Genomic DNA, 14,557 nt, shown 5'->3' with positions numbered 1-14,557 from the left:
CGGCGGCCGACCGATGACAGCCGAGTGAGCCGAGGCGTCAGTCCTCAGTGCGCCAGCGTGCCGTGTGGAGCGGTCGCACCGGTCGCACGCGCGTTAACGTGCGGAGCAGCACGCGTGGACGGCCAGCTGTCAAACTCTCTGCGTGTCGCTCTCCGACGATTCCGATGAATCCCGTTTAAGTGAATCATCATTGTTATCTATTCCGGGGTCAAGTGACCCGTCATCGTGCTACTGTATTCCTGATTTCCGGCAGACCGCGTCTTTTGTCACGCAATCCGCGCGTAATTCCCGCGCACGTAGTTTCCAAAAGATGTGCGTCGCCTTTGACATCACGAAACCGGCATTGACCGGTTTTTACCGAGAAGACGTCCGACGCGCGTATGTGATTTACTCGTAGAGAGAACGCGTCGCGAAAGGATACGCTCCATTCTCACTCCCGAAGAGTGACGCACGAGGAGCAGCGCGATGACGGAGCTAGCTAAGGAGGCGTTCACCTCCCGTAATTACCACCTGGCGGTCGAGCTGTACGAGCGATGTCTGAAGCAGCAAGGATCGAGCTACGAGGTGCTGCTTGGTTACGGCGACTCCTTGGTCAAGTGCGGTCGTGTCAAGGAGTCCATTGAGATCTACTCCAGGTGCTCAACGGCGATGTCCGTGCCGGCCGACAGACTGAAACACCTGGCAACCGCGCTCCTGGAGGACATGATCGGTATTGGAACGAACCCTAGACGGAGGATCGAGACATCCTTCGCGTGTCCTTTGTGTGAAGGCATCCTCTATCAGCCAATGACCACCGGCTGTGGTCACACGTACTGCAGAAACTGCGTGGATCCGTCAAAAAACTGTCGCGTATGTGGAGTTAAAATCGCTATTGTGAGTGAAACAAATGTGCTAGTGCAAAGACTCGTGGAGAAATGGTGGCCACGAGAAGTGGAGGCCAGTCGGGCGAGGCATGAGGGTGATATTCTCATGAGGAAGGGTCACCTAGGTCAAGCACTGGAGAGATACAACCTGGCAGTTCATCTCGGTAAGAAAATCACCTTATCTCCTTATAACGCGCCTTTCTCTCGATGAATATTTGTCGTATTTAAGTCGTATTTAACGTATCAATACTCTTTATCAATAACATGATGTGTGCTTCAAGTTTTTATTTTATTGAATAGCATCGAATAGGAATAGAAAAAAGGTTTTTATCGATTAGTAATTTTTAATTAACTTTTATTAATTTTCTTCTGTGTTTCAATGATGAAAATATTTCACGAGTCAGCAAACTTATAATATTTAGTCTTTACAGATAAAGAAATTTGTTTTAAAAAATGAGACACATTTAATAAAACCTTATATCTAGTAGGAATTTTTGACCACACACAAAAGTGAATTTAATTTCGCAGATACAAAAGTCCTTTTCAACGCTTTTAAATGTCTTTTAAATATCTTTCAAAGAATCTCTCTAATGTTTTATGTTTATGTTGTTTAAGAAATAAAAAATGCTCACAAAGGAAATATTAGTAACTTAGAAAAAAATAATATAATTTAAAATAAATATGTTATGAAAAAAATTATTATATTAAAATAGAATAGATTAAAAATTATAAGGTAAGACATTAATGATAATAATGGTAAAAATGTTTCGATATTACTTAATATAACAACACCTAAGAAAAATATCTGAAAATATTGCTCAATGACTATGAATCATTATAATCTATTATCAAATTGTAATGTTTTCTATTTGAATCACGTTGCTTATCAGTTTGCCGTATCGTATCAATGTCACAATTTTAAGTCTTTTGATTACGAAACACTTCTATAACTTATTTAATTTAAATTAAAATTAATTAGTTCAATTGAATTGTGTCAAATTCAATTATTTCCATACAAAGGAATAACGTGAGAAACGATTCTTAAAAAAACAGGCGACATCGTTTTTAAATTTTTCTATTCGCGAGCAAATGGTAAAAACATGTGGTTATATAAAGATTATTACGAAACACCTAATCTGAATAATGTTTCAGGTGAGTCGGTAAACTAAAAGTATATTGATTCATCATTCGCATTTTATAATCTGCCCCGATTTAATCAAAATTATGAACATTTAGCACTAAAAAATCATCCTGTTACGAAAGGACTACATTTCTATTTTATCTGGATGAATGCAAGTAGTTGCTTAAAGAATAGGATATATTTATTGATTTATTGTGGAAATATTAAACAGCAACAGAGAGCAAAATTGTTGAGATCATGAATAAAACCGGCAGTCTTTTAAATAGCAATTAATTAACGAAAACTATATAACAAGAGTGAGAACTCTATATATATAAACTATATATTAACGCAAGAGAAATGTAACTCTATCGAAAATATTCAGGGGAGATTTACCTTCATATTATATCTCATTTAAAAAATAATAGCGCTGTAATTATATATACATGTAATTCTATACTATTTATTATTTTATTTTGTACTTTATACGTAAATTTTCGCCAAATTTTAATTTCAAAAAACTACGTATTGAAGAAACAACAAACATATTAAAATGATAATTTTAATTTAAAGAATAAGAAATACTTGAGGAAATTTTAATGCGTATTTATGATATTTATAAAAATTGTAATAAAAATCACGTATTGACAATTGTAACATAGGTACAATACAATTCAAATAAGATATATCAAATATATAACTATAAAACGAAACTAACATAAATTATAAAAAATCACGAAATTATTGTTAAACTCTGTATTAGGTATAATAACATTAATTTAGACAAGTAATAATTTCTTCAAAATTTATATGATATAATATTCAACCTTTCAATCATGCACTAGCAGAATGGTATAAAAGAATAAACAAACAATTGTACAAGGCAAGTTTAGAATAAGAAAAGAAAAATTTTTAATAAAACTACCATCTATATATTAAAAAAAATTTTTCAACTCTCTCTATAATTAATTAAAGGTATTCCAAAATCTACTAATTAATGCTGTTTAAAGCAAACTAATTTTTCTTTGGAAATAACGTCAAATCTAATGCAATTTTTTTGTCAATTTCTATTACAGACTATTAAAAAAATAACGTTTTTTCTCTTTAGTTCTTTTAGAAATTAATTAAGAAATATTAAAAAGCATATTATTGCATTTTAAAAATACTGTATTTTACATTCCTTCTATATCTACATATTTTTATTCTTTCCTGCTAAGATTTATTCTTTCACGCATATATGTTTTTTTCTCACTCGCTTCTGCAATTCGTTTATCGCTCCAAGCTAAAGAGACTTCGATTATTGACCTCGGTATAATAAATTCACAGACATCTGTTTTCTGTCGCTTAAGATTTCAATTACAAATTCTGTGACATTTAAAAATTGACTTGTTTGAAAATTGTATAGTAAACTATTATTTATTCCAATTTTATATTTTTTAATATTAAATAAATAATTTTTGCATAAATAAAATCTTTGTTTAAATGATTTGATGTAAAGTTATATTGGAAACATCTCTATTTATTTTGAAAATATTTCTATATAAAATATTTAAAAGCAATGAATCTATCAAACAACATATTGGTCGCGTTTATTATTTTATATATTACATTTGCAAATTAACATTAATGATAAAATTGTAAACCTTATTTATTGACTTATTAATTAAATATATTAAAACGTAAGAAATTATTCTTATGACATAAAATGTAACTATTATTCTATAAAGTTAAATATAAAAACTTATTGCGTAGTTTTAAACAGATTTAACAGACTTTTTATAACTTTTATATATACTAAAAACCATTTAAAATTATAGATAGTCATGTCGCTTTTTTGGTTAAAATCTTGGTTAAAATATTTAGCATTAAGGATTTTGAACATACAATATTTCGAGAATATCACTGATTTCTGGATATCATTTATTTGAACACTTTCTTTGGTAAAACTGCGTCTGAAAAGTGATGTGGAGGTGATTTATTTCTTGAAAAACAAACAAAAGTCTCTACGTTAGAGACGAATAGCAGAGATTGGAATTGCGTTTGATGTTTAGCCCTTAACTGTTCTGTACGTGGAAAAATTTTACTTACTAAAATATTTTTTTAGCTCTATCACGAAATATCTTATAAATTTTATCTACAAATATAAAAAGCTTATTTAAAAATATATTATCGGTTATATTTGTAATATAATTTTTATTATTCAATTAATTCAAACGTAATAATGAAACATACATTTTATATAAAAACTTGATAATATATTGCATATATTTTTGACAAATATAGTTTTATAGAACAAGTAAATGTTAAAAATAAATTATCGCGCAAGTTACATACTGGAGAAGCAAAAAACGAATAGTGAGATAGGTCAACAAATGATATGTTTCTAGATATAAACTTGTTTAGATATAATTGTTTAGTAATTCTATAATTATATATTTGGAAAGATAAACTTTCTACATGACGTAATTTTTTATTAAAAGTTAAAAATTATCGAATTTCATGTTTATTGAGGCTTATCCTTAATTTTTATCATTCATTATATTTAACTGTTTCCAAAATAAGTAAGTATATTGATTCATTTTAAATATAATTATTCTTCACGGAAATTCCATTTATTAACTGGTATTCTAAATAATTAAAAGTAAATGAATCAAAAGTAAAACCGACAGTTATATAAAAAAAAAAAAAAAAAAAGAAAATGAGATATAAATGTTTACATCAATCTTGCATATCCATCGTATTTTTAAATTAATAAATAGGTTAATTGAATTAGATTGTCATATATACACTGTTGCTATATCATGTAATTTTTTCTTGCTTTTCTTTTTAATAATCGTTACTTGTTATGATTTGTATACAACTGTCGTCGTGCTAAGATAAGAAGAATCAAATTGAATACTGAAATCCGTATTCTTTTATGCATACTCGAATGCACCGAATGTGTAAAGTGCGTGGAAAGGGAGGCCTCCGCGTTCGACTGCGACGATCACAACGACAACGCCGTTAAGTTCACGGCCAGTCCGAAGCGGTTCTTACATAACGTTTCTTGGAGATATCGGTTTGAATCGACGACGTCCCATCCGGAGACACGCTACGTCTACTCTATGAGATATTTCGTATAAATATTTACGCGTTCTGCATCCATTCTTCACGCCTTTCAATGTTTAACTTGCAAAACCATATTTTGGAATACAAAATTTTTCTTTCGTCCTCGCACTACATGCACTATTTTGGTGGATTGCGGATAACATAAGGTATAGTTAATTGTATGCGTAAACGTATAATTAATCATATTCACTTTTACCATTTTTTATTAAAAATTCTTAATATTATTTACATCGCATAACAAAATGTTCATAATAAAAATAAAACTTCTCCGTTTTTTTAAATTTATTGTTTCTAAATTGTAGAAGAAAATCTATCTTAAAAACAATTTTTTTTTAATAGACACCTAAACATATATATAATTGAGAGTGTGATAACAAAAAATTTGTGATAATTAAAAATTATAATATTGAAAAATTTAACAAAACATTATTATAACGTAATTCTCATTAACGTCGAGTTAATATATTTAAAATAACTTTTGCTGCGAGCTATGGCTGAATGATCGATCGCGTCATCTCAACCTTCTTTGTGTCGATTTTTGAAGCGCATTGTAGTTATCTATCTCTCTCTTCGAGGCTATCAAGCAACAGAATTACCAAGAACAATAACGCGTATACGCGATAACAAGTGAGCGCTTCATGACTAATCGACCTCGCCAAGATCGTCCTTGTTATCTTTGTCATCACGCGTACCTTGAAATAAGATCTCTTGTGGGAAAAATATTTAAGGGATTATGCATTGTAACACGTATTGTATTAGGACTTCGTCACCTAAGTTTATTTACAGTGATCGATAGTAAGATTTTAACAAACATAAATTCAAGAATCATTAAAAAAAATTCCTGTTATCAACAATTCATAACGGGAATGAAATATTTGATGAACATATGAGAAGTATAAAAAAAATTATATAACAGTGTAAGAATTTTCGTAGAAAACGAATGTATTCAAATATGCAAATATAAAACATATATAAGGTACCGCATCGATGTATTTAATATCTTGAATTAGGAAGAGTGAAACTACGAAGAGAAAAAGATGTACAATGATTATCCAATGTAAACAAACTCAATAAACGCAATGATAATCGCAGTATAGCGGTATAAGATTTCCTCGATAAATGCGATTAGCGAGTGACGTAGTTGTTTACATGCATGTGACGCGTAAATATTGCATATAGCATTGGATCAGAATCTTCGTGAATATATTACACTATACAATAAATCGTCGAGTTACAACGCAAAGATTACGTAAAGCGACATTATCGCTCACATGTTTAACAGGAGCGGTTCTACGTGGAAATGAAATTTTAAGGATCAAGAAAGAAGATCTCCCTAGGGGGGAATAGCAGGAATAAAACGGGTTATATGTATTTGAATACGGTAGCCACGCCGCCCTACTTGGTCGCACCTGCATCGTTCACCTGGCCTACAGGTTGATTACGGTAGTTTTAATAACGATCTTTAGTGACGCCGTACACTGTACTTTAGAACGAAACTCGTTGGCACGAAAGAAAATGTATCTTATTTTGTCATTAAATTATATAATAGGTGAAGAAATAATTACAGTTAAATCGTTTGCATGAAATTCTTTGTTTTAAAAATCTTTGAAAATTTTTTTTAATAAAATATTTAAAATATATATATGGTTATTTATTACAAATCACTGAGAACTTAATTTGAAATTTTTTAATTAGAACTTTTAAATCATTTTGTTAATTTACACAAGAAATAAAATATTAAGCTATATTAAATATAAGTATACATATAATAGTATTTACATACAAATTTAAATACAAATGAGATATCTGAAAATGAAAATCACAAAGTATGAATGATAAAAAAATGTTAAGTTCGAATAAAAGAATAATTCTATTTTTCTTCTCCGAAACATTCCGGTATTACAGACATCGATGATCTAGTTGAAAACATCTTCGTCAACAGACGAGAATGCCAGAGACACTCAATTTAGTCTGACTAATTTGCTATTTTAATCGGTATAAGTTTTCTCTATATCTAGTATATTCGGTTTACATTTAAAAAATACAATGTACTATTTTTTAAATTGCAAAGTTACATAGACTAAAATGATATTGTATTACGTAATTTATCTAAATAACAATGAAAGTGTACGTCACACATTTTGAAACACAAAGAAATTGAAAAATATTATTTCTAATTTACAAAATATAACAGATCGTGTAGATTACGTGCTGCATTAATCAGATTTTAATTTAAAAGTCCTTTAATATTTGTAAAGCACATAAACGCTATCCTTGTCATTTTACCTTCTTTCTAACATAAAACTGGAGTTGAATTTATTAATATGCAATATAAAAATTAACTTTGATGATAAATAGTTTCTCCCCTTTATTAATTCTATTATACATCAGCCATTTTCATAATTGTCTTCGTCTTTCTTTCCTTCTTTGGAATTCATAATTGGTTGGGAATCGCTGTTTAAAGAATGCCACCCACAAGCGCATTTCGCCAAGACCGATACTCGTCTCTCCACATATTCGCGAATCCCGGAGTTTCGTTTCTCTAAAGGAAGCTATAATTAAATTCGACGCGCCGCTGCGCTTATATAGTACAAATTTAGCGTGTGTCGCGTCGCGTCGCGCCGGTGCAACGTGCTCGACGAAATAAAAGCGATGATAGGCTACGAGAAGGAGTGCGCTTTTACGCTCCTTAACTATGCACGCGAGCTCCATATATCGGACTCGCTTATATAATGATCGTCGACGCTGCTTTTCTCGTCACCGATAAGCGTCGCAAAATTACACACCGGTGGATTTAATGGCTGCAGCTAAGCGATTCATGTCCGATGTCATTGTTCTAGACATGCAAATTAAATCATTTAATTATTAAATTGGCTTTTGTTAATTGTTAAATGTGTTCTATTTCGGAATGTTTCCCTGAAAACCTTACAATTTCTTTTATAATTGACTTAAATTTATATTCACATAAACCTAATTGTAATTAGAAATATATAAGAAACTTTAAATTATTATATTCGAATCAAATTCTCATCTAATTTTTACAAAAAATTTTTACTATTACATATGATTATACATACAAAAAAATTCTTATATATGCATTTTATTTATTTCTTATTATTTAAAAACGAAAAAAGGAAGTTAATGATCATATAAACTTTATATAAACTTCATATAATGATAAAATGATATAGAATACTTTTTTTAAATTTATCTTTTGTTATCGATATAGTATATTTATTGTTCAAACTATGTATGTATTGCGTTTATCACAATACGGTATATATTAACATCAAAAGTCTTTCAATACAAAGTGCTTATACAAGATGAAACGTGATATTAAGCTGCGTGTGGTGATAGGCACTATTCTAAATTAAATGCACTTTCAGCTGCGTTTGTTTTTCATAAACATACATTAGAATCGAATATATTTTCCAAAATAAACTGATACTGAATGCATTATACAATGCAATAATCGCTACAAATATTCAATAATTTTAAGTTTGTTATTATTTTGTATGCATCTTTTTAATATTGTTTTTTGTTACATCATTTTATAAATAATTACAAAGTTTAATACATATGGCTCTTTACGTTACTTTTAAGACATCTTAATAAATGTATTTAATTACTCATTGAGAAAGTATTCGGATTTCTATTAAAGAAAGAAAATTTTCTCAAAAAATAGTAATTATATATAATAAACAAAGAATATTTATATGCCCTATTTAATTTTAACAAAAAATTATTCCGTTAGTATTTTAAATTAAATTGTCGTTTTTAGTCGTACTTAACTTTATATTGATTAAAAGCTGTTTCAAATCCGTATAAATTGGAGCTATAGCAATCTGTCGATGACCCAATTTAATTTCTTCTAGTAGATCACAAATAGCTCTTCATGTATCATTTTCTACTTCGATCAATGCTGCAATAGTCGAGTAAAGCCTTGCTTGACATAGCCGTGCTGAGCACTGTTGAACTTACGCTATAAATAACGTGAACAATAGCGCAATGTTACAAAACGCGTTAAAAGCTTCCGACGCATTAAAGTAAATTTAACTTTAGCGCCTAAATCAAATGAAATAAAAGAAATAGATAAATGTTTACTAATAAAGAAATATACTTTTTACATGAAGCATAAATTACAAAAAAGTTCCTTTTAATTATTTTAAAGAGTATGTCTTATATTATAATAAAACATCCACAATTACACGCATCTGCCTAAAATTTTTTTTTAATGGAAGAGTAACTTCAAACGCGCATTAAAGAATTTATTCCTTTTCGTGGAAGATTTAAGGTAAAATCTCGGAAATATTTTCTGTAGGTAACAAGTCAAATAAAACTCATCCAGGAAACTCATCCCATCTCGGTTAGAATGATGTGTTTTCTCCAAGGAAAATTAGAAGAGCGACACGTACCTCGGAAAACACGCTAGGCTGCGGGCGTGCATCTCAAGAAACCTCGTGAATCCCTATTCGACCCCGGCACGTGCATGGATCTCTGCCAAATCCGAGATGTCATCGTCTATTCGAGTCATACTCAGTCCCGCAGGAGAAGCTGTCACACGCGAGGACGCGACTCTGGCAGGTCCTATTGTATCAAGGACGCGCTCTCGTAGTGCTTCAACAATTTGCAAAAAGAGCAATAGGAGCGATTTTCGGGTCAGGGTCGCGCCAATCTCTGGTCTGGCGAGAAAAGACCTCGAGGGGAGACTTATTTTTGAGCGAGTTCGTGCTCTTTCACTGCTTTATTTGGTTTATTTTGCAATTTTTTGCGGCGAATTATAGCGAAGCATATTGTAAATATTTTTATCTTTTCTTATATTATATTTTTTCTTGTCTTTTTTAAAATCTAGAATAAAATTCTTTATTTTCTAAAGAGGAACATAGTTTTAACACACTGAATCGATTAAATTAAGACAAATTGTGCCTTGGGATAAAGTAAAATATGAACCGATATGCAGACATTATTACGTTTGGACAGATTTATCGAGTAATGAGTTTCAACGATAATTCACGTAGAAGATATCTTTACGATCTACTAATTGTAAGAAAACTATGTCGGAAAACGCATGCTATCTTATTACATGAATCACGCGATAGTTTATTTAGATCAGCTTTAATCCAATTGTCGCATAATAAATTATTTCTAAAATTACTTTTAAATTACTTTAAATTTAAAAAAACGCTTGCGATGTTTATATTTTATTTAATCTGATTTATGCGTGATACAATATTATATTTAATTTCTTTGTTTGATTATATTTAGCAAATGACAATATTTATATAAATTAAAGTAATAAATTGTTTTATTTTTCAATTTTTGTATAATTTTCTTTTGAGGTGTGCTACATGATTATATAAGGCTTTAAAGCCGGCCTATACATCGTCAATACATGTTCAGAGAAACTAATCTTATCAAAGAATAATACCATGAAAATTTGCACAATGTTTTAACTTGAATATCTTTTGTACATGGCCGTATAATTGTTCTGGTAATTGAGAATTAAATTTTATATGTTTCAAAAATTGAGGTAGAGAACCAGCTCTATTCAACTTATCTCAAATATTAAAATGTATCTGAAATATTTACGAGATATTCATTTGAAAATGAATAATTGTATAGATTTTACATACAAATTATAATTATATAGATCTAATTATGTAAATTTACAGATATATATTCAATAAATTAATATTGATTATGATTTCTTTCTTAAGGACATGCGCGTTATGTGAAGGATTAACCATATCAACGTTCTTAATTAAAGCCAAATATACTATGTACGTCATATCTGTATGTATAAAGAATGGTTACGCGACGCAAACGTCATTTTTTTGCAGATACAAGCCGAGACATTAAGATTTAAAACGCCAAAAAGAAAAGGGAAAAATGCAAGATTATTTTCAAATTTAAGGTGCATTATTGCGAGATGGCTAATTAAGAAAAAGAAACGAGTAGTTTACGACGTCCGTAAAATGCCGTTGATAAAAGTGGGTCGTGTCCTCATTCCCTCTCCAATCTTCCATCCATCAATCGAAACTCGAATCGTTTTATATTAAATATTACTATACTACAACATATATTCGAATAAAATTATCAATTATAGGTCTCATAAATTTTAAATACTATTAATTACCATAATTGTTGAAAAAATTAAAAACACAGAAAAAAGATAACAAGTAGGAAAGAAAATTTTTTTACGTACAATTTTACTGAAGTATAAATGAAAAAGATGCGATAATAAATACAATTGATGATTCTATAGATTTTTCTATATAATAGAATGACTGAGTAAAAATTTATAAATTTTTTTTTATAAATTCTGAGGTAATATCAAAATTATTACATCACGAAGACAAATTGTACAAGCTTTATTGCTTAAATCATTTAATAACTTCTTATCTTTTTCTTAATTTTACTGCTTATTAATTACACATTATTTACTCATTATTTTTTATTAGAAATTACTACTTTACTACTAGAAATTATAAGATATTTCTAAAACTCCTAAATAATATTCCATTAAATATTATTTCGCTAATAACATTTATCATCCACGAAAATTAAGTGTAATAAACTAAACATTGTATCGTAAAAATAGCTTCATTAGCAACTGCTACAACTGATATATTCATAGACTTGTGTCAAAAGCCAGCATATCCGCTACTGCACTGAAAAAAGAAGGGTTTAATTTTAAGATATTAAAATGTTTTATTCTTGTCTCCATTTTTTAAACACTTAAAGATGTTTTAGCTTTAAACTTTTTTAATAGACAAAACGCATAATGTTTTAAATCCAAACACAGTGTTTTGCCCATTGAAAAAGTTTAAAACTAAAACGTCTTTAAGTATTTAAAACATGGGGACAAGAATAAAGCACATTATTTTTTAGAGTGTGGTATTTACTTACTGCATTGATCGTCTTCTTGATACGATTTGTTTGATTTTATATATACAGAAGTATTACTTACGCATTTTTATGTATTGTGACGCAATGAAGGTATATAACGCGATCTATCTGTTGGTTTGAATATTTAAATAAAGGAACTAAATATACACTTCTATAAAAGAGAAAAGGAATTTTCGGTTTCGAAATAAAGATAAAATAGGGATGAAATATCAAAATCAAGACGAAATACTAATCTAGAAATAAGATAAAAATAAGGTATAAATCATATATTTATAATAAGGAAAGAGAGGATTTTATCGGGATGTAACAGTATGTTGTGTTAAATAAATCTTTAAGAAAGTTAGATACTCTATCAAGTATCTATAATTAAATCTGAAAAACGTATTTATCTATAACTTCCATTTAATTATATTTTGAAATGACTACATAATTCGTCAACTTTTTATCGGCTAATTCCTGAAATATTATTTATTGCCACAGTCTCATTATATAGTAAACGCAATGTTATTAATTAATTTTTTTAAACTCCCGTTTTTCAATCTCCTCACATTTGCGACATGATCTATCTCACGACATTTGGCCTATAAATATCTAGTTAAACACTTTTACATGCAATTATCGATCTTTTTTCGAGAACTCGCACGTCAGAATTGCGAGTTCTCCCACGACTTTTGCCCGCGACTCGCAAGTGTTACGCGATCAATATACATACGTATATACATAATAACAGCGTCATGCCCGAGCGAGTCCGGCTCTTGCAAATCCGCGAGTGCGTTTCGGTTGTGCAATTACCGCGAAGCGAAATTAATCCGTCGCAGGCGCAGTCGATTTATGTCAAGGCGACGACAGAACAGCAATCTATACGCCAGTTTCTCGCATTCGAGGGTGGCACAGACGACGCGAAAGTGCCAGAAACAGTGCGTGCAAGATGCTATTTTCAGATTTTTATCCTATAATGTTAATCCTAAAAATACATTAGAGTCCAAAAGAGCAACAGTATGCTCACAAGTGTTGACAAATATACCTGTTCTTATAGTATATATATTAATTACTTCAGTGTAACACAATCTTAAATTTTATTTTTTGCAGTTTTATATGAGTAAGTACATAAAATAATAGTTCTTTTGATAAAATTTCAAATAGTAACTTTATAATTATATTTGTGATAATAATCCTTCATCCGCACTTTACTGTTATAATTGTTTACGTTTAAAACATAGGCCAAGAAAGCTTAAAGTATATTATCATTATATTTTAGCAATCGACAAATATTCACCCCATTCTGTATTATTTTAAAATAACTTTAAATTTGCGCAACTTCCAGGAATAAAATTTATATTTTTTTATACAAATAAAAAATTTATTTAAATTTACTAATATACAAATACTTTTAATTTAGAATTTTTTAGAAATCTGAGAATAAAAGAATCTTGCTCTTCTTCACATAGTAATAAACCATTTATATACATATTATTAGAGAATCTTTATCCTCTCATGTTGAATATCCTCCCATGCAATGTGTCATAGAATAAATTCATCTCAGACATATGTAAATGGATATCATAGTTCCGGTCCTTGTGGACGAAGCGATAATCAACGGCAACGCAGAGGGTCTCACGAGGTTGCTTCTATCAATGCAGGGTGCTTAAATTGATTTAGCTGCTTGAACTCTTACGTATTTTCTAATTGAGTCCGATTACGACTCGCTTCGCGAGAGGCGCAGTACTGAATTGCACAATATATTGGCTGAAAGCATCTTTGCGCTATGTTGCTGTGCTTGACATGCACGAATTACAGTTAAATTGTACTCGTGATTTGTTGTTTCAATTATTTTACATTTACCTTACAAACATTTAATGCAAATAAATAAATGTGCATATATGTAAATTTTAACAATGAATATTTGCAATTCCCGCAGTTTTTATTTATAAATATTTTGTAACATACTAAAACTATATATTATTTAATATTTCATCATTTGTGTTAACAGATATCTTTAGTCGATAGTGCTGTCTTTATGTATACGTATGTGAAGGCTACTTTAGAGATTCATTACTATGCATGACAAAATTACGTATAGTCCACAATTGTATGTTATACATACAAACAATTCAAGATACCTATAATCTCAATTGATTATTCATCGTCAGCAACAAAAATACACATATCGTGCATAATGCAGTATAAATGAAATTACAAATTTTATTTAAAATTATTAATATAATTATTAATATTCAAACATACATTAAAAATCTTACTTTAATATATTTGTGTTATTTTTAAATCAAAGAAATAGCATATTTTTTTAAGCATCCAATCCCTTAAAAAATATATATAATAAAACATTTATATTAAAAAAATAATTTATTGTTAATATATACTATATATACATATATATTCACACATATATGTATAATATATTTAAAATTGCATTATTTCATTTTTTGACAATATTTATGTATATGATTTTCCATCTTCAGAACAATTTTCTTAATTATTTAAAATTAATAAGTAATCTTTTAACAAATTACATTATTATCGTTGGAACTCAAAAGTG

The 14,557-nt window shown here is 29.6% G+C and overlaps 1 protein-coding gene across 1 annotated transcript in view; it reads left to right on the top strand.

The window, feature by feature from the left end:
* The first annotated feature begins 25 nt into the window (after positions 1 to 25).
* Positions 26 to 14,557, top strand: part of LOC108759654 (LON peptidase N-terminal domain and RING finger protein 3) — a 41,949-nt gene continuing 27,417 nt past the window's right edge. Inside the window, exon 1 of the mRNA XM_018505184.1 lies at positions 26 to 1,027. Within this exon, the coding sequence (XP_018360686.1) occupies positions 466 to 1,027 (562 nt within the window). The 5' untranslated portion in view covers positions 26 to 465. The remainder of the gene's footprint in view (positions 1,028 to 14,557) is intronic.

This window comes from Trachymyrmex cornetzi, unplaced genomic scaffold, assembly GCF_001594075.2.
Source record: "Trachymyrmex cornetzi isolate Tcor2-1 unplaced genomic scaffold, Tcor1.1 scaffold200, whole genome shotgun sequence".
Classification (NCBI taxonomy): Eukaryota; Metazoa; Arthropoda; class Insecta; order Hymenoptera; family Formicidae; genus Trachymyrmex; species Trachymyrmex cornetzi.
This window is presented reverse-complemented; position numbering and strand designations above follow the sequence as displayed.